Below are 22,004 nucleotides of genomic sequence, written 5' to 3'. Positions count from 1 at the left end.
CCTCAAACTAACCAGGTTGATAACAATGATCACAGACAGTCCCCAAACGTTTGCCAGGGCCTGCCTACAACTCCTTGGCCATATGGCTTCTACAGCTTATGTATTCAAAGATGCCAGACTGCATATGAGATGCCTACAGGCCTGGCTCCGCACCTGCCATATACCGCACAAGCATTCCCACCACAAATGGCTCTCTATGCCCCGCAGAGTGAAGGACTCACTCAAACGGTGGATGCAACCACAAAACATCTGCTTGGGGGTCCCATTTAAACAAAAAGCTCCAACTATAACATTTACCACAGATGCCTCCCTCGGAGGATGGGGAGCCCATCTGGACAACACCGCCATCCAGGGACGCTGGTCCCCAGCAGAAACCAACCTACACATAAATATTCTAGAGCTCCGAGTAGTCGGAAAAGCATGCGAACACTTCCTTCCGCTTATCCACAACAATACCATCAAAGTCCTCATGGACAACACAGCCAGCATGTTTTATATAAACTGACAGGGCGGAGCTCGATCACACCATCTCTGCATCAAGGCACTGCACCTATGGCGATGGTGCATATCCAGCAAGATAGACATTTTTGCAGCTTACCTATCAGGACTTCAGAATACCATGGTAGACCATCTGAGCAGACATTTCTTACAAACCTGTGAGTGGGAGATGGGCTACCCAACCCCCGTGACCATATTCAACCAGTGGGGGTTCCCTACTATAGATTTATTCACAACAGCTCACGATATGAAATACCTCAATATTGCTCCTAAGCGGGGCTCAGGCGCCACTCACTGGGCGATGCTCTGCTCACAAAATGGGAAGCACTGCTAATGTACATGTTCCGCCCGATTACTCTACTCTGCTGGGTGTTACACAGAATCAGACACGACAAAGCCAGGGTCATACTCATTGCACCAACATGGCCCAGACAGATGTGATTCCCATACCTAACACAGATGGCAATGAAACCTCCTTGAACCCTTCCACAACTTCCTCACTTCCTGACACAGGCCACCAGCCACGTCATTCACCCCAATCTAGCGGTTTTCCATCTCAAGGCCTGGTTACTCCATGGCTAATGGGTCTGGATCAGGATTACTCTGAGGAGGTTAAAGACATTCTCTTGAATAGTCGCAAACTGAACACATGCAAAACATACGCTCATAAGTAGTGGATGAGTGGATAAGTAGCAGTGGATGTATTGTTTCTTGACTTTAGCAAAGCTTTTGACACGGTCTCCCGCAGTATTCTTGTCAGCAAGTTAAGGAAGTATGGGTTGGATGAATGCACTATAAGGTGGGTAGAAAGCTGGCTAGATTGTCGGGCTCAACGGGTAGTGATCAATGGCTCCATGTCTAGTTGGCAGCCGGTATCAAGTGGAGTGCCCCAAGGGTCGGTCCTGGGGCCGGTTTTGTTCAATATCTTCATAAATGATCTGGAGGATGGTGTGGATTGCACTCTCAGCAAATTTGCGGATGATACTAAACTGGGAGGAGTGGTAGATACGCTGGAGGGGAGGGATAGGATACAGAAGGACCTAGACAAATTGGAGGATTGGGCCAAAAGAAATCTGATGAGGTTCAATAAGGATAAGTGCAGGGTCCTGCACTTAGGACGGAAGAATCCAATGCACCGCTACAGACTAGGGACCGAATGGCTAGGCAGCAGTTCTGCGGAAAAGGACCTAGGGGTGACAGTGGACGAGAAGCTGGATATGAGTCAGCAGTGTGCCCTTGTTGCCAAGAAGGCCAATGGCATTTTGGGATGTATAAGTAGGGGCATAGCGAGCAGATCGAGGGACGTGATCGTTCCCCTCTATTCGACATTGGTGAGGCCTCATCTGGAGTACTGTGTCCAGTTTTGGGCCCCACACTACAAGAAGGATGTGGATAAATTGGAGAGAGTCCAGCGAAGGGCAACAAAAATGATTAGGGGTCTAGAACACATGACTTATGAGGAGAGGGTGAGGGAGCTGGGATTGTTTAGCCTGCAGAAGAGAAGAATGAGGGGGGATTTGATAGCTGTTTTCAACTACCTGAAAGGGGGTTCCAAAGAGGATGGCTCTAGACTGTTCTCAATGGTAGCAGTTGACAGAACGAGGAGTAATGGTCTCAAGTTGCAGTGGGGGAGGTTTAGATTGGATATTAGGAAAAACTTTTTCACTAAGAGGGTGGTGAAACACTGGAATGCGTTACCTAGGGAGGTGGTAGAATCTCCTTCCTTAGAGGTTTTTAAGGTCAGGCTTGACAAAGCCCTGGCTGGGATGATTTAACTGGGAATTGGTCCTGCTTTGAGCAGGGGATTGGACTAGATGACCTTCTGGGGTCCCTTCCAACCCTGATATTCTATGATTCTATGATTCTATGAAGTGGGTACGTTTCTGCACCTGGTGCAAGGCTCACCATTTGTCTCCTCATTCTGCCCCAGAGTCCTGGACAATATACTAGGCCTTGAAAAGGCGGGCCTCTTCAGTAGTCCCATAAAGGTACACTTAGCGTCAGTCATGGTAGGGTGGATGGAACCACAATCTTTGCTCATCCAACAACTAAATGATTCTTAAAGGACATGACCAACATCTACCCTCCTCTAAAACATCCTGCTCCTATATGGGATCTTAACCTCGTGCTATGCACCCTTATGGGAAACTATTCGAACTCCTTGCAACTTCCTCATTGCTACATCTTTCTATGAAGGTCTCCTTCCTTATCGCAATCACTTCAGGAAGAAGAGTAGGGGAGCTAGGGGCCCTGATGGCACATCCGCCTTATACCACATTTCATAAAGACAAAATGATCCTAAGAGCCCACCCTAAATTTATACATAAAGTAGCCTCATTTCATTTAAAGCAACCCATTTACTTACCTGTGTTTTTTCCGAAACCCCATGTTGACACCAGGGAGGCATCCCTTCATACTCTTGACGTCCGCAGAGCTCTGGCCTTCTACCTGGAAAGAACAAAGACATTTAGAAAATCGTGATATCTCTTTCAGTCACAGAGCAATCAAAGGGTGAGGCAATCTCTAAACAAAGATGGACTAAGTGGATTTTTGGCTGCATCCACCTGTGCTATCAGAGCAACATTCCTGCTCCAGCTGGGATTCATACACACTCCACTGGAGCGCTATCCACATCAGTAGCATTTCTCAATAATGTACCCATCGTAGATATTTGCAGGGCAGCTACCTGGGCCTCAGCCCCCACGTTTACCAAACACTATCCCCTGGAACAACACTCCTCTGCTGACACTCAGTTCGGACTCTCAGTGCTATCCACCATAAACAAAGATACTCCGAAGCTCCTTCCATCGAGGGATTCTGCTCCATAGTCACCTAATGTGAAGCACCCACAGGGAGACTCCTCGAAGAAGAAGAGAAGGTTATTCACCTTGTTCAGTAACTGAAGTTCTTCAAAATGGTTGTCCCTGTGGGTGCTCCACTACCCTCCCTCCTCCTCTCTACTTCAGAGTTTCACGCTGACTCTCTGGGGTAAAGAAGGAACCCAGGGATGGTTGGCTGTGCATGCTAAGTAGCCGCTTGTAGCGGCCAACTGGGGCACTGCTATTACAAATCTCAGATTACAAGCGCAGGGTGCCAAGACACCTAAAGTGGAGCACCCATAGGGACAACCATCTCGAAGAACTTCAGTTACTGCACAAGGTGAGTAACCTTCTCTTAGTGATAGGTAACAGCGTGGATTTGTCAAGAACAAATCATGTCAAACCAACCTGTTAGCTTTCTTTGACAGGGTACCAAGCCTTGTGGATGGGGGAAGCAGTAGACTTGGTATATCTTTACTTCAGTAAAGCTTTTGATACTGTCTCACATGACCTTCTCATAAACAAATGAGGGAAATGCAACCTAGATGGAGCTACTATAAGGGGGGTGCAAAACTAGTTGGAAAACCATTCCCAGAGATGAGTTATCTTTGGTTCACAGACATTCTGGAAGGTCAGAATGAGTGGGGTCCTGCGGGGATCAGTTCTGGGTCCAGTTCTGTTCAATATTTTCATCGGTGATTTAGATAATGGCATACAGAGCACACTTACAAAGTTTGCGGACGATACCAGGCTGGGAGGGGTTGCTTTGGAGGATAGGATTAAACTTTAAAATGATCTGGACAAACTGGAGACATGGTCTGAAGTAAATAGGATGAAATTCAATCAGGACAAATGCAAAGTACTCCACTTAGGAAGGAACAATTAGTTGCACACATACAAAATGGGGAATGACTGCCTAGGAAGGAGAACTGCGGAAGGGGTCTGGCGGTCATAGTAAACCACAAGCTAAATAGGAGTCAGTGTGACGCTGTTGGAAAAAAAAAAACGAACATCATTCTGTGATGCATTAGGAGGAGTGGTGTAAGCAAGACACGAGAAGTAATTCTTCATCGAGTGATTGCTCATATAAATTCCAGTTAGGTGTGCGTGTGCTGTATGCACAGTCATCGAAAAGTTTTTCCCCTAGCAGGAACCGTCGGGTCAGCTGTGGAGCGCCCTGGAGTGGCGCCTCCATGGCGCTCAATATATGACCCTGCCGACCCAGCGCCTTGTCAGTTCTTTCTTACCGCCAGTGATGGTCGTTGGAACTGTGGTGTCATGCTGTGCAAGGTCTCCACGTTTCCCTAGTTTTGATTCAGACTGTTTGTATTCTATAGTTAGTTAGTTCTTTGTGACTGTAGTTCTAGTTAGTTAGTTAGCTGTTGGGCTGAGGGGTTGACCCTCCACACTGACTGCATTCTCCTTTGGGGACTTACATGCCTAAGTCCCAGGGATTCAAGCCCTGCAAGTCCTGTAACAAGTCCATGCCAACGGGCAACCCTCATGATGCTTGTTGAAAGTGTCTGGGGGAAGCACATCAGTTAGAGAAGTGCAGGATTTGTAAGGGCTTTCATTCCCGAACCAAGAAGGAGCAGGACTTTAGATTGAAGCAGCTCTTTATGGAGTCAGCACTTAGACCTAACCTGCATCGGTGCAGCAGGACCTAGCACCGAGTTCATCAGTGTGCAGTGCCCCCTCAGCAGTGGCCGAAGTGGCACTGTGGAAGGAGTCTGGTCGAGACGCGTGGCACCATTGCTTCCCGGCACAGAAGATGGTGGGACTGGCGCGGCACTGATCCCACTCACAGGCACAGAAGTGGCACCAGAAGCAAGGAAGGAGTGGTTCCCTGACTTCAGGACCCACCCCCTCGGAGCCAGCCAGTTGGGCGCGTCCCAGGGCGGAACCCCCAGTGCCGAAATTTTCGGAGCCTGCACCGTTGACTTCAGCCCTGCAAGGGGGACAGTTGAGTCCGGTGCAGTTGGACTCCCTGGGTCAGGTGGTGGAGGAGGCAGAACTGTCTTCCACCCCTGACACCTTTGAGGCTGCCAGAGACCTCATTGCTATGTCGGCACCAAGCTCCCTGGTTCTTCACACTAAGCCTCCAATACCGCAACAGGCGGCACCATCCCGGGGAAAGCCGGTGATGATTTGTCCTTTGACTCAGCCCACGGAGTCCCGGCGCCACTCGGATTCCCAGCACCGCTTGGACTCATGTCGCCAGTCGCATTTGTGGCACAGGTCTGACTCGTGGCACCAATCCAGATCCCACTGGCGATCCACTCGCAACACAGATTGCGTTCGCGCAGTCAGTCCCAATCTTGGCACCGCCCCATCGCACCGATCTGGCTCCCTGCTCAGACTTCGCTAGCAGGACCACTCCAGATCGCAGTACCGATCTAGGTTGCGGCACCGCTCCTCAGCTTCAAGGCACCGCTCCCTGGCTCAGCTGTGCTTGGCCCTGCCATTGCCATCATGGTCTCGGTCCTCATCTTTGGGCTTGGAGGTGGGTTCCAAATATGTGCAGCAAGCCTGTCAAGGTTCCTCCCCCACTCTGAACTCTAGGGTACAGATGTGGGGACCTGCATGAAAACCTCCTAAGCTTACTTTTACCAGCTTAGGTTAAAACTTCCCCAAGGTACAAATTAATTTTATCCTTTGTCCCTGGATCTCCACTGCCACTACCAAACTCTAACTGGGTTTACTGGGAAACGTAGTTTGGACACATCTTTCCCCCCAAAATCCTCCCAATCCTTGCACCCCACTTCCTGGGAAAGGTTTGGTAAAAATCCTCACCAATTTGCATAGGTGACCACAGACCCAAACCCTTGGATCTGAGAACAATGAAAAAGCATTCAGTTTTCTTACAAGAAGACTTTTAATAGAAGTAAAGAAATCCCCTCTGTAAAAATCAGGATGGTAGATACCTTACAGGGTAATTAGATTCAAAACATAGAGAATCCCTCTAGGCAAAACCTTAAGTTACAAAAAAGACACACAGACGGGAATAGTCATTCTATTCAGCACAGTTCCTTTCTCAGCCATTTAAAGAAATCATAATCTAACACATACCTAGCTAGATTACTTACTAAAATTCTAAGACTCCATTCCTGGTCTATCCCCGGCAAAAGCAGCATACAGACAGACCCAGACCCTTTGTTTCTCTCCCTCCTCCCAGCTTTTGAAAGTATCTTGTCTCCTCATTGGTCATTTTGGTCAGGTGCCAGTGAGGTTACCTTTAGCTTCTTAACCCTTTACAGGTGAGAGCATTTTTCCTCTTGCCAGGAGGGATTTTAAAGGGGTTTACCCTTCCCTTTATATTTATGACAAGGCCTGACGTGGGTGCAGGGCCATGGCCTGTGCAGTGACACGGGCCACCGCAGTGGCCTTTTTGGGTCCCTTGGGCGTACCACCAGGGTTAGGGTGCTTAATGCAAGATTTCACGCTCCGTGGCATCCGAACCTAGGGTGCTGGAGGCAGCGGCCATTCATCCTACGCCTAGGGGTGCAGAGGAGTCAACAGTCAGTCCCACTCCTGTTCCTGAGCCAATCCCTGGAGTGGCCGGTATGGAGCTTGAGGTGGGGCAGAAGGTCCTTGAGGACCAAGAGGGTCTGGAGGATCCAGGTCCCCCAGTAGCATCCTCATCGTCCTCCCCGGACGAGGAGGTGGCGGGCACCTCCGTTTCGGGACCGCCCCCTATAGATAGTCATGCCCACCAGGAACTCCTGCGCTGGGTGGCACGCAATATGAACCTGCAGGCCGAGGCGGTGGTAGTGTCGGAGGAGCCTCTGGTGGACATCCTGGCACCAGAAGGACCTTCCAGGGTTGCTCTACCACTCATCAAAATTATTCAAGCCAATGTAAAGACCATTTGGCAGACCCTCGTCTCCATCCCTCCCACTGCTAAGGGTGTGTAGAGGAAGTATTTGGATCCCTCCAAGGGGTTCGACTACCTGTTTACTCACCCACAGCCTTGCTCATTGGTAGTGTTGGCAGTAAATCAGTAAGAGAAGCAGGGATAGCAAGCCCCAGCACTCAAATCTAAGGACGCCAAGTGCCTGGATTTATTCAGACGCAAAGTATACTCTATGTGGGGCTTGCAACTCAGGATTGCCAACCAGCAGGCAATCCTGAGCAGGTACAGTTTTAACTGCTAGAACTCAATGCTGAAGTTTAGGGAGCTGGTACCAGCGGAGTCTAGGGAGGAGTTTGGGGCAATTGTTGAGGAGGGCAAGGCAATGTCATGGACCTCTTTACAGGCCTCATTGGACACTGTGGACTTGGCAGCGTGCACCTTGTCCTCAGGAATAGTTATGAGGTGTAGCTCATGGCTGCAGGCCTCGGGGCTCCCATCTGAGGTTCAACAAACTATGCAGGACCTACCCTTTGACAGGGTAGGTCTGCTTGCTGAACAGACTGAATCCAGGCTGCATAGCCTCAAAGACTCTAGGACAACAATGAAATCTTTGGGTATCCATACCCCAGCAACCCAACGAAAGCCCTTTAAGCCCCAACTGCTGCAAGAGCGGTCTTATTCTCCTCGGCCGAGGCAGGATTTCTACAGGCGCAGGGGTAAGAATGGCAGGTGCAAGCCCTCCCACCCCTCTGTCAGGACGGGTACATGGTCTGACTAAACCTTCATTGGGCTCAGAACAGACATTTTGAAGGTATGCCTGAGGACGGAGCACCAGTCTCAACGCCGGATTCTTCCCTGTGTTTTTTGAACCGTCTATCCCACTTCTACCGTGTTTGGTCACAAATAACATCGGACCGCTGGGTTCTTCGCATGGTAGAAGTGGGATATTCTCTCCAATTCTGCTCCTACTCTCCCTTCAACTCCCCTTCCCCATCCCTCTTCAGGGACCCGTCTCACAAACAACTCCTTATCCAGGAGGTGCAGGCGCTTCTCACTGTAGGAACGGTGGAGGAGGTTCCTCAGGAGTTCAGGGGCAGGGCGTTTTATTCCCGCTATTTTCTAATCCCTAAAGCCAGGGAGGGTTTCAGACCCATTCTAGACCTGCGAGGACTCAACAAGTTCATGGTAAAGTTGAAATTCCACATGGTCTCCCTCAGTACAATGATCCCTTCTCTGGATCCGGGAGACTGGTTTGCCGCCCTCATTATGAAAGATGCATACGTCCACAGAGCTATTTGGCCGGCACACCAACACTTTTTAAGGTTCGTGATGAACCAAAAACATTATCAGTTCATGGTCCTCCCCCTTCAGCCTGTTGACAGCCTCACGAGTTTTCACCAAGTGCATGCTGGTAGTAGAAGCCTTCCTCCAAAGGAGGCAGGTGTAGGTATACCCTTACCTTGACGACTGGCTGCTCAGGGGGTGCACCAGAGAGCAGGTGGAGTTGCAGGGTCCATCTGGTCATATCCATGTTCGACAGACTGGGTCTCCTCCTCAACATGAATAAGTCAACGTTGTCACCGATCCAGAGGATAGAGTTTATCAGGGCAGTGTTGTATTCAATTCAGGCAAGAGCAAGTCTGCTGGTGTCCTGATTCCAAGCCATGACAAGCATCATTCGAAGCCTGAGGAAGTACCCAACCACTACAGTGAGGAGTTGTCAGAGTCTCCTGGGTCACATGGCAGCCTGCACGTACGTGGTCTGGCATGCCAGGTTGATCCTCAGGCCTCTGCAGTCGTGGCTTGCTTCGACATACCGCCTGAGGCACGATAGCCTGAACCTAGTGGTCACGATTCTGCAACAAGTGCTAGAGTCACTCCAGTGGTGGCTCGATGCTCGAATAGTCTGCCGAGGAGTCCCCTTCAACAGGCCTCAGCTTTTCTTGTCTCTAGCTAGAGATGCGTCAGCTCTAGGTTGGGGCGCACATTTGGGAGATCTCCAAAAGCAGGGCCTCTGGTCACAGGACAAGCTCTCTCTCCATATCAATATCAAGGAGCTGAGCGCTGTGCATCTCGCATGCCAGGCCTTTCAGACTCAACTGCAAGACCAGTACATGACAGTCATGATGGACAACACCACTGCAATGTTTTACAGCAACAAGCAGGGTGGAACCTGTTCCTTAACCCACTGTTAGGAGGCTCTCAGACTCTGGGAATTCCATATAGCCCACTCGATTCACCTGGAAGCATCATATCTGCCTGGAGTCCAGAACGTACAGATGGACCGCCTGAGCTGGTCTTTCCACAACCACAAGGGTCCATCCGGCCGGTTGTCATTCACTCCATCTTCCAGAGGTTGGGTTTTCCCCAGTTCAAACTGTTAGCCACCCGGAGCAACAGGAAGTGCCCAGTGTTTTGCTCCTTCCAGGAAAGCAGCCCGGGCTCAATCACAGAATCACAGAATATCAGGGTTGGAAGGGACCTCAGGAGGTCATCTAGTCTAACCCCCCTGCTCAAAGCAGGACCAATCCCTAATTTTTGCCCTGATCCCTAAATGGCCCCCTCAAGGATTGAACTCAACCCTGGGTTTAGCAGGCCAATGCTCAAACCACAGAGCTATGCCTCCCCCCCAGTCACAGACATGTTCCTGCTACCCTGGGGAGGCCGTCTGCTCTACGCTTTTCCTCCGATCCCTCGCAAGGCCCTACTCAGGGTTCGCAGGGAGGGGGCGGAGATAATTATGGTGGCACCACCGTGGCCTTGGCAACACAGGTTCACCACATTCCTGGATCTGTCAGTGAAGATGCCGATGAAGTTTCCACTCCTCCCTGACCTGATCAGTCAGGACTATTGTCGTCTTCATCACCCAGACCTCCGGTCCATCCACCTCATGGCCTGGAAGCCTAATGGCTGAACCCCATGGAACTGCTGTGCTCGGAGCAGGTGAGGGAGGTCTTACTCAGCAGCAGAAAGCCCTCCACGAGGACCACATATCTGGCGAATTGGAAGAGATTCACCTGCTGGTGTGACAAGCATTTTACACCCCCACTTCAGGCAAAGTTACCTCTTATTCTGGAGTACCTTCTGCACCTGAAACAGGAAGGTCTGGCAGTGTCATCCATAAAGGTACACCTAGCTGCTATCTCAGCTTTCCACCCCAGAATCTTGGGGTGCTCCGTTTTTGCCGTTTTTTGGACCAGCTACATCCCCAGATTAGGCAGCCTTTTCCTATATGGGACCTTAATTTGGTCCTCTCCAAATTAATGGGGCCCCCATTCAAGCCACTGCTGTTTGCTCCCTCCTCTACCTGTCATGGAAGGTAGCCTTCTTAGTGGGCATTACATCAGCAAGAAGAGTGTCTGAATTGAAGGCCCTTACCTCAGACCCACCTTACATAGTTTTCCAAAAGACAAGCTGCAGCTGAGACCTCACCCAGCCTTTCTGCCTAAAGTGGTGTCTCATTTTCATACCAGCCAAGACATATTCCTAACCATTTTGTATCCAAAGCCACATACCAGTAGCTGTGAGCAGAGGCTACACTCCTTGGATGTTTGGCGAGTGTTCTTCTATATCGAACGCACCAAGCTGTTCAGGAAATCGAATCAGCTGTTTTTTGCGGTAGCGGACTGGATGAAAGGACTACTGGTCTCATCTCAAGGAATATCTTACTGGATCACGTCCTGTATCCCCACGTGCTATAAGCTGGCCAAGATACCATCCCCGGCACTTATGGCACACTCCAAGGGCACATGCCTCATCAGCAGCATTCTGGCCCATGTCCCAATCCAAGAAATTTTGCAGGGCAGCAAGTTGGTCCTCGGTACATGCGTTCACCTGTCATTATGCTATCATCTAGCATTCTAGAGATGATGCAGCCTTCAGCAGAGTGGTGCTCCAATCTGCGATTCCATAACTCCGAGCCAATCTCCTAGGTAAGGCTTGGGAGTCACCTAATTGGAATCGATATGAGCAATCACTCGAAGAAAAAATGGTTACTCACCTTCTTGTAACTGTTGTTCTTCGAAATGTGTTGCTTATATCCATCCCAAACCCATCTGCCTTTCCCGCTGTCAGAGTATCTGACAAGAAGGAACTGAGGAGGTGCTGAGGCAGCGGGGTCATATCTTGAGCTCCATGGAGGCACCTCTCCAGGGGACTTCACAGCCGAGCCGACGGGTGCTGCTAGGAGAAAAACTTTACAACAACTGTGCATGCAGCGTGCACACATGTAATTGGAATGGATATGAGCAACGTTTCTTGAAGAACAACAGTTACGAGAAGGTGAGTAACTGTTTTTTCCGCTCTACTCCGCACTGATTAGGCCTTAACTGGAGTATTGTGTCCAGTTCTGGGCGCCACGTTTCAGGAAGGTTGTGGACAAATTGGAGAAAGTCCAGAGAAGAGTGACTAAAACTATTAAAGGTCTAGTAAACAGGGTCTATGAGGGAAGATTGAAAAAATTGGGTTTGTTTAGTCTGGAAAAGAGAAGACTGAGAGGGGAAATAACAGTTTTCAAGTACATAAAAGCTGGTTACAAGGAGGAGGGAGAAAAATTGTTCTTCTTAATCTCTGAAGATAGTACAAGAAGAAATGGGCTTAAATTGCATCAAGGGCCGATTAGGTTGCACATTAGGAAAAACTTCCTACCTGCCAGAGTAGTTAAGCACTGGAATAAATTGCCTAAGTAAGTTGTGGCATCTCCGTCATTGGGTATTTTTAAGAGCAGGTTGGACAAACACCTGTCAGGGATGGTCTAGATTATACTTAGTCCTGCCTTGAGTGCAGGGGACTGGATTAGATGACCAATCGAGGTCCCTTCCAGGTCTGTGATTCTATCTTGGAGTCCTTGTGGATAGTTCTTGTAGTAGGAAGAGAGCCTGAGACATAAACCCTTGTGTCAGAGGCCTGGTGTGAGGCAGAACCTGCTTACAGAGATTGGCAAGAACAGGGCTGATATTGCAGAAATACACATTTCTGGAAGGTGCTAGTGCTCCCGCAGACACATCCCGATGTCAAGTGGTACCAGAGCATCCCAATATCAAGGATGGTACAGGGCATTCCCCAAGGATGGCAGGAGCAGACTCACCCTTCTGGAGGATAAGGTCAGGATGACAGTACGTAATAGAGATGTTTTGATCAAACGAGCATGCACAAGATGATGGGTGATAACTGACTATGTCAAAGGGGCAGTACTAACTTGTTTGTATCGAGTTATAAGGATGTATCTCAGAGGGAGTATCTTTATCTTTTTTCTTAGTGAGGAACGGAAATTCCCACCGTTCACTGAGCTCGTCCGTTGTTATGAGCATACATGTATTAGTGGTCTGGTAGAGTCTGCGGGATACTAATACCATGATTTGTCAACAGTAAACATGGCTGAGTGCCTTCGTTCCTTAACGGATCTTGTGGTCATTGGGTGGTTTGCTCAAGGTCTGCCATGCCAGCTGTCTGTGCAGGACTGCGGCGGCACACAGGGGGAACACACACACGCGGCCAAATATCTATCAACATCAAACCTTAGTTCTCTGAAAACATTCACTCGTGTGGTGGCAGTCAAAAAAGTGAACAGAACTTTGGGAGCCATTAAGAAAGGGATAGATAATAAGATAAAAAAAATCTTATTGCCTCTATATAAATTCATAGTATGCCCACATCTTTAATACTGAGTGCAGATGTGGTCACCTCATCTCAAAAAAGATATATTGGAATTGGAAAAGGTTCAGAAAAGGGCAACAAAAATTATTGGGGTAGGGAACGCCTACCATATAAGGAGAGATTATGGAGACAGGGACTTTTCAGCTTGGAAAAGAGACCACGAACGGGGGATATGATGGAGATCTATAAAATCATGACTGGTGTGGAGAAATTAAATAAGTGTTATTTACTCCCTCTCATAACACAAGAGCTAGGGGTCACCATATCAATGATCACCAGTGATCAATGGCTCCATGTCTAGTTGGTAGTGATCAATGGCTCCATGTCTAGTTGGCAGCCGGTGTCAAGTGGAGTGCCCCAGGGGTCGGTCCTGGGGCTGGTTTTGTTCAATATCTTCATAAGTGATCTGGAGGATGGTGTGGCTTGCACTCTCAGCAAGTTTGCGGATGATACTAAACTGGGAGGAGTGGTAGATACGCTGGAGGGCAGGGATAGGTTACAGAGGGACCTAGACAAATTGGAGGATTGGGCCAAAAGAAATCTGATGAGGTTCAATAAGGATAAGTGCAGGGTCCTGCACTTAGGATGGAAGAACCCATTGCACAGCTACAGACTAGGGTCCGAATGGCTAGGCAGCAGTTCTGCGGAAAAGGACCTAGGGGTGACAGTGGACGAGAAGCTGGATATGAGTCAGCAGTGTGCCCTTGTTGCCAAGAAGGCCAATGGCATTTTGGGATGTATAAGTATAGCGATGTATAGCGAGCAGATGGAGGGACGTGATCGTCCCCCTCTATTCGACATTGGTGAGGCCTCATCTGGAGTACTGTCCCCAGTTTTGGGCCCCACACTTCAAGAAGGATGTGGATAAATTGGAAAGAGTCCAGCAAAGGGCAACAAAAATGATTAGGGGTCTGGAACACATGACTTATGAGGAGAGGCGGAGGGAACTGGGATTGTTTAGTCTGCAGAAGAGAAGAATGAGGGGGGATTTGATAGCTGCTTTCAACTACCTGAGAGGTGGTTCCAGAGAGGATGGTTCTAGACTGTTCTCAGTGGTAGAAGAGGACAGGACAAGGAGTAATGGTCTCAAGTTGCAGTGGGGGAGGTTTAGGTTGGATATTAGGAAAAAACTTTTTCACTAGGAGGGTGGTGAAACACTGGAATGCGTTACCTAGGGAGGTGGTAGAATCTCCTTCCTTAGAAGTTTTTAAGGTGAGGCTTGACAAAGCCCTGGCTGGGATGATTTAATTGGGAATTGGTCCTGCTTTGAGCAGGGGGTTGGACTAGATGACCTCCTGAGGTCCTGTCCAACCCTGATATTCTATGATTCTGTGATTCTATGATGAAATTAATAGGCAGGTTTAAAACAAACGAAAGGAAGTATTTTTTTCACACAATGCACAGGTCCTTGCTAGAGGATGTTGTGAAGGCCAAGACTATAACAGGGTTGAAAAAAGAAGTAGAGCAATTCATGGAGGATAGGTCCATCAATGGCTATTAGGCAGGATGGGCAGGGATGGTGTTCCGAGCCTCTGTTCGCCAGAAGCTGGGAACGGGCAATGGGTTGGATCACTTGATGATTACCTGTTCTCTTCATTCCCTCTGGGGCATCTGGTATTGGCTGCCGTCAGAAGACAGGGTAGTGTGCTAGATGGACCTTTATTCCGACACAGTATGGCTGTCCTTATGTTCTTATGATCTCTGTACAGGGATAGTATATAGCTCTAACTCTTAGTATAGTGACTTTTCTAGTATATAACTATAAGATAGCCCCTTCCATCTCTAATTAGAAACAAATTTAACTTTCCTATTCTAAAGGGAACTTAAGAAGGAAATCTTAACCATGAGTCTATAAACCCTCTATACTTTTTGCTACAATTTCATTGGTGTTTCTTCACTTTCTTAATGATGGGAAATGTTTAATCATCTCCGTATAGCTTACAGTGCTGTAGAAATCTCATCTACTGGGAAAAGTTCTAATTATTTTAACTGATATTACAGAATATCTAGTCTTAATAATAAAAGAGTTGCAGATACTGTGTAAAATGTAAGAACACTTGGTTAAACTTTAGGACTAATTTGTTCTTTTTTTCCAACATTGCAAATTAAAACTTGTCTGACAACCCTAGTTTATTAATGTAAAGTAGTTTTATGTATGCTATTCTCTTGTAGATTAAGTGGAGAATAGATTTCTAAATGTTCAAATTTTAACCTGTCCTTTTTATTACTTTACATTAATAAACTAGGGTTGTCAGAGGAGCAGATTGTGTTGCTCATTAATTGGTCCTAGTTCACCCTACTGGTTTGCACTAAAGGTTCCCTAGTGCACTTTAACACAGTACTGTTTCAAACAGCACCACGTTAGAGCATACCAGCAGTGTCTACAGGGACCAATTAATTGTGTAACACATTAGTATACTTTAGAAATCACACCCTTATAGAGTGCATTTCCTTGCTGTGTTCATCTCTACTAAAATCTTTTAGTTATGTTTCCTCTGACTCCTGTTTTTACATTTTTTTAAAAATTTTTCCTTTAAAGGCAAATCCTCCTCCTGTACTGGTGAATACAGATGCTTTGGAGACTCCAGCATACGTAAGCTTATATTTGCTTTCAACTATTTTATGTGTTTAGAACAAAATATTAATACACAAGTGTTTAGTTTTTCTTCTGTCACTAAAAAGAGAAAGCATGTATCATGACCTACTCTATGGTAGTGTTTGCCTTGTAGCCTGCAGCATCCCATATGTTACAGAGTACAGCTAATGTACCTCAAATTTATGCTGGTGGTTCAAAGATAATAGAATAGTGGCCATATGTCTCAAATAACATTTACAGCCTGAGAATTTCTGTTTGTGTCATACTCTTCCATAAGGTGAAATAAATAGACCTCTTCACCACTATACCTCTGCTATGTCACATGACCCCCTGAGACCAGTGGTTCTCAAATTATGGGGTGGGCCTCCCAAGGGAGGCACAGGAATATATCAAGGGAGGTGTGAGCTGTGTGTGTATGTTTTTGTTTTGTTTTTGTTTTGTTTTTTTAAAGAGCTGTGGCTCTCAGCCCCAGGTAGCTGGGGCTCATGCAGAAGGGCCATGCCTATCAGGGAGGTGGGGATAAAGGGGACAGCTGGAACCCCACTGCCCCGGGGCTGACAGCCGGAGCCCCACCACCTGGGCTTGGGATTCCCTCTCCCCCCCCCATACACACCCATCTGGAGGCAGTGGGGCTCTGCGGTTGTAGCAGCAGTGCAGAAATAAAGGTGGCAGTGGGGCACTAAACCTGCTGTGAAAAGCGATATGGACAAATCGCACTTTTCACACTGCCTCCCTTCCATGCTGCTGCTGCTGACGTGGCCCGGCCAGCAGCCACTGCTCTCTGCTTTGCCTTCAGAGCTGAGTGGCAGTGTATGTACTTGGGGAGGGGGGCGTAAATGAGTATAGACACAAAGAAGGGGTCGGGGGGCCCTGATATAATAAGTTTGAGAACCACAGCTTGAGATCTTATGGGGGTAGCAGTTTCTGCAGTCTGTTTCATCAGACTTTTAATTTTCTAAAAGTATGCATTAATATTGTATTATTTCTGCCTGATTCATTAAATCAATAACTGTAGATATGTGGGGATGAAAATTAGTCTTAATTTCAGTTCATCTTTACCTGCTGTGGGAGCACTGCTCACAGTTCTGTAGTTAAAGATGAGCTGAGTTTTGCACTTAAAGGAGGGAATTAACCATTTTGTTATACAGTATATGAAGAATACAATATATTCTCAAATTACAGTACTTACTCTTTTTGAGTACAGAACGAGTTTTCTGAGAATTTACAACTAAATCCATTAATTAGTTTGAATTGTAATCACTTAAAAATCAGTCATGGAAGAAATTTAGCACCTGGTGCTGGATCTTTTTTCTCCTAAGTGTTCTTAATACCAAATGAGTCTTAATACTTCCCGTGTGGTTAACTCTCTGAAATCTTGTCCGCAGGCTACTTTAGAAAATTATTTTTTAAGATTAGTGGTAATTTTTTGCCGCTATTTTTCATAGCTGAAATCTTATCTCTTAGTATAGGCTGATGAATACTTTTCTTCTACAGAGCATTCAACACAGAACTGCCCTCTTTCAAAATGGATATCAGCTCCCTTTGTTCTCAGTAGAGCTACAGCCACAGTGGGCCTTAGCAAAAGTGCCCCTTTTCAAAATGGCTACTGTCTCATTAGGAGCAATGCTCTCTAAAGAGTGAAGGCAAGGTGTGCTCTCACTAAGATGGTATCTCGCCACTGCTCGAGTCTGGGCCAAAGTAGCCAGAGTGTACTAGTGAATCTGGCCCTAAAATTAAAATGAAAAAAAGTAAGATTCTTGCTACATATCTTAACATCATTAGAAATATCCCATTAACATTTGGGGGGGGGTTCTTTTTTAGTCTTCACTTATGAAATTTTAAAATCAAGGAAATTCCCAATTAAAAATTACATTAAAGTGAAGTAAAATTGAGAATACATACCAGTGCTTCAGACATGTTGCTGCCTTTTTTCTCTTGGGTGGTGTTCTATTGATCCTCTTTATTGTCCATATACCCTGATGCTTCTTACTCGCTTACATCAGGCCAGCTGATGGTCAAGGTGAGTTCAAATCCTCCTGGTCTTGTCCTTGGCCTGATCTGTGCCAGCTGTTTGCCACTACCCTGCAGTGGGCTTTGGTTTCATCTCCACTGTTGTCTTGCGTCTGTAGCTACATCATAAGACCTGTGTCCCAGTGCATCTTGGACTGTTGCCTTTGCCATTGCTTTGTGTAGCAGTTTGATGGTTGAAAACAGACATGTTCCCTTGTGTGTAATGGTCTCAGGTCCTTGGCTCCTTTGTTATAGTGCGCCTGGCTGCCTAACTTGGCATTCTCTTAAGTATTTCTCTGTACTGTCAGCATTCCTTTGTGGGGCTGCAGCAGAATCCTCATGGGAAGTCATTCTTCGTTCTCTGTCCCATCAGTGCCTGTGCTTGGGCTCCTCTCTAATTCCTGGGAGGAAGTATTGCAATGGTCCAACACTGCCAGGTAGGGAAATCTTCCTGTCTTTGCTATCAGTCTCTTGGCTGTCTTTACTGTTGACTCTGTCTGTCTTTTGCTTTATGGTTATACAGTGGAAGACCAATTATGCTCAAATTCTTATTTAAAACTGAAGTCTTTGAATAATGGAAGAGGAGATGCTGGAACAAAATTGATTATTTAAAAAGTAACAGGTCATCAGGCCCAGATAGTATGCTCTTCAGGGTTTTGAAGGAGTTTAAGAATTAAGTTAGTGAGCTGCTAGCAATAATATGCAGACTCCTAAAATACTGCTACTCTTCTGAAGGATTGGAGGGTGACAAATGTTGTAAATGTTTTGTTTAAAAGGCTCTAGGGATGATCTAGGGAATTCACACCAGTAAGGCTTACATCTGTAATTGGCGAATTGATTGAAATGATCATTTAAAAAAGAATAATAAAACACCTGGAAGGTCATAGTATGGTAGGGTCTATCCAGCACAGTTTCTGCAAGGGAAAATTTGTCTTTCACTGTTCTCTTAGAATTAGTTGAATATGTCAGTATGGTAGTGGAAAAAGGAGAACTGGAAGACATAATTTACTTTGGCTGTCGAAAGGCCTTTGGAAGGCTACCTTATAAGAGGCTGCTTAAGAAACTAAGTCATGGGATGAGAGGAAAAATGTCATGGATCAAAAATTGGCTGAGAGAGAAAATAGAGTGTACAATCTGAGAGTCAGTTTGCTTCATGACAAATGGTTGACAATGGGAGTGCCACAAGGTTGTGTGTCAGGTCTCAGTATTCTTTAATATATTCATTGATGACATGGAAAGGACATTTAGTAGTGATGTAGCAAAATTTTCTAATGACACAACATTGTTTATGTTAGTCAAGACTAGAGAACACTGTGAAGAACTTCAGAAGAACTGACCAAGCTTGCTGAATGGACAATACAATGTCAAATAAAACTCAGTGTAAATAAATGCGAAGTAATGCATTTTGGGGAAAAAATTTTGAACAACTCCCTACAACTTACAAGGTTCTAAATGAGTTGTATCACCTCAAGAAATGAACCAGGATATCATTTTAGACATCTGAGTGAAGACCTCTGTTCACCATGCAGTAGCAGTCCAGAAAGCTAACAAGATCTTAGTACACACAGGGAATGGGATGATGAATAAAATGAAGAATAGTTTAATGACTTTATATAAAGCAGTAATGTGGCCTCATCTGTAATACTGCATGCAGTACTGGGCACTCCATTTTAAAGGGATATTGCAGAACTAGAAAGGGTTAAGAGAAGGGCAACAGCAATGTTAACTGGCCTGGTAAAAAAAACTCATGCAAAGAGAGAGTGAAAAGGCTGGGATTGCTTACCTTTGAAAAGAGATGAATAAGAGAACGAGATAAAAGTATACAAAATAGTGAATGGTCTACAGAAGGCAGATCTGGAACTTCTGTTCTCCCTATATCATAATGCAAGAACATTGAGACATTCAATGAAATAGAAAGGCAGCAAATTTAAAACTGATTACTGTACAGGAAATATGTTTTCACACAGCGCATAGATTGTGGAACACATTGCCACAAATTACTGAGGCCAAGAACTTGACGAGATTCAAAATGGAATTGGTCATATGGATACAATAATTTTCTGAATTGTTATAGCAGAGCATTAGCTCTGTTACAGTTAAGGTTGAGCATTTTTTTCTGTTTTAAGGTCAGCTATTTTAAGTGCTCCAAGCTCCATATGGTTACTTGCATCATCTTGAAATTTGCCATGGTTTTGGCTGTGCAAGGTACTGTTGGTAGTGCAGTGGAGTCATTTAGCAAGGGCTTTCTGAGGTACCACCTCCCAAAAAACATGAAAAATATGAAAATCAAATGGTTCTTAAAAGGTTTTTTTGCGCACACTTGGGGCTCAAACCATGGCTCTAATAATCCCCCAATTTATCTCATTCTATCAGCATTTATCTTAGCTAGAGTATGGCTAAATTAAATGATTAGTTATTAAATTAAGTTACTAAATGGAGAGCTTGAATCTACAAGTCACTTTTCCCAAACAGATTAAAATGCGGATGTGCAGCAAGACTAGGGCTCTTGTAACAATCAAAGTTTTCAGGCAGTCTGTCACTAAGTGAATGACTCAAGGGTATGGATTCTGCATCACGACTCTCCTTCAGCTTCCTGCTGGTATATGCACTCCTCAGAGCCCCTCCATCTTCCTATCTCCACAAGTTTAACAGGGGCATGAAATGGCAAGGACGAGGGTGGAACTGGGGATGGATGGTCTTGGAGCAGTGAGCACGATGGAGGGAATGTTGAAGGAGTTGGAGCAGTAGTAGGGGAGTCTGAGTAACTGGAGAGAGATGGAGGTCAAAGCAGTGAGGAGAAATAGAGAGTGTGTGTGTGTGTGTGTGTGTGAAGAGTAATTGGAAGAGTGCAGGAAAGAGCTGGGTGGAAGGAGGGGTCAAAGCTGTACAGTGGGTGAGGGAGGGGACTTCAGTTCTGTCCTCCCCAAACCCCCACATCCCTCAGTCAATGACAGGTATCTGTCTGGACCCCATCACACTGTAGCTTCTGAGCACCTTGCAGTTTTAATGTATTTATCCTCACAGCACCCTCCTTGTACAATGGAGTTAGGAATGTGCTGTTTTCTCCATTTTACAGATAGAAACTGAGACACAGAGACTAAAGAACTTACCCAAGGTCATACAAAAGGAAGTCTGGAGCAAGGGACTGGACCCTGGTTTCCCAAGTCCGTGATCTTGACCTCTGCATCATCCTCCTTCTCATTACCTCCCTTCAAAAAATGCTCCCACGGACTTCATGCTAGTCCTAGCATCCTCTCCCTATCTTCTCAGCTTCTGGGCCCCATGCTTATGACTGCCTATCCAGTGGAAGAGTGCTGAGGAGGGAGAGCCTGACTGTGCTGGGCAAGCAGAGAGAAGACAAGATGATGCAGAGCCAGTGAAGGAACCAACATGCAGCCATTGCATTTTGTGGCTGAGATAAACGTTGCCAAGCAATCAGGAGCAGTGGAGGAGGAGGGTTGTACTGTGAAATATGGGGAGGCTGAGAAATGATTTTAAAAAAACAAAACAAGAAAATTGAGTGCCCAAAACTTTGTTAATGCAGAGTTAAGGTTGGCCAAGTAGTGCCTCATGTTCTTCCAGAACATGGTGAGTTGGATAACTTAATTCTGTATGGTTTCAGAGTAGCAGCCATGTTAGTCTGTATTCGCAAAAAGAAAAGGAGTACTAGTGGCACCTTAGAGACTAACCAATTTATTTGAGCATAAGCTTTCGATGAAGTGAGCTGTAGCTCACGAAAGCTTATGCTCAAATAAATCTGTTAGTCTCTAAGGTGCCACTAGTACTCCTTTTCTTAATTCTGTATGTCCTGGTTTTCAGAGATTTAAAGTACCCACCACTTCTACAGTGCTGCCTCCTAGAGCTGGCAATAGCTTTTAGGAATAGTTCAGTAAGGGTGGTGCGAAGATGAACAGACTACTAAGGGAAGTGGTGGATTCTCAGTCTCTTGAAGTTTTCAAGTCAAATTTGGATGTCTTTCTGAAAGATGCTTTAGCCTAATACAAGGTATTAGGCTCAAGACACCAGTTACTAGATGCCCCAAAAGCCGCAATCAAGGAGGCCACACTGGTTAAAAACAACAACCTGACTTAGAGGGAATGTGAAGGCAGTTATAAATTAAATATCTCTATGTAAAGCAAATGGCAGAAATGTTCAATAAATATTTCTTTTCAGTATTTGGGGGGAAAAAGATGATATTGTCATGTCTGATGACAAAACACTTTACCTTCCAGTAGTAGCTCAGGAGGATGTTAAAAGCAGCTTCTAAAGTTAGACATTTTTAAATCAGAGGGTCCAGATAATTTGTATCCAAAAGTCCTTCTTTAGGTGATGGTCCCTATATGGATTCCAAACATGGGGTACGCATGTGTGCCACGCGCTGCAGCCAGAACAGTTCTGTAGCAGTTGTGTATTGTCCTCGTGTCTGCAGCTGAGGTTATAAGAGGCTGTGCGGGTTGACGCACCTCTAGTTCCCTCTTATTGCTGCATGGCCAGAGTTGGAACCTCTGTTCCTCTGTGTTCTTAGCCTAGCTAAGAGAGTTGGTTGTCTGTTCCTCCTTCTTGTATATAGTTG

The 22,004-nt window shown here is 46.1% G+C and overlaps 1 protein-coding gene across 34 annotated transcripts in view; it reads left to right on the top strand.

The window, feature by feature from the left end:
- The window catches only part of DLG1 (discs large MAGUK scaffold protein 1), a 529,193-nt gene that overhangs the window by 280,452 nt on the left and 226,737 nt on the right, over positions 1–22,004 (top strand). For 27 of the 34 annotated variants that reach the window (XM_075132007.1, XM_075132006.1, XM_075132004.1 and 24 more), the window contains one exon: positions 15,365–15,418. The exons of 6 other annotated variants lie outside the window; for them this stretch is intronic. In XM_075132007.1, coding sequence (XP_074988108.1) covers positions 15,365–15,418 — 54 coding nt within the window. Of the gene's footprint in view, positions 1–15,364; positions 15,419–17,835; positions 17,869–22,004 lie in introns of those variants that run through there. One more of the 34 variants, XM_048864510.2, reaches the window with a different exon arrangement.

Source organism: Caretta caretta, chromosome 9 (assembly GCF_965140235.1).
Source record: "Caretta caretta isolate rCarCar2 chromosome 9, rCarCar1.hap1, whole genome shotgun sequence".
Lineage (NCBI taxonomy): Eukaryota > Metazoa > Chordata > Testudines > Cheloniidae > Caretta > Caretta caretta.
Note: the sequence above shows the minus strand (reverse complement) of the source record. Positions and strands in the feature narration are given on the sequence as shown.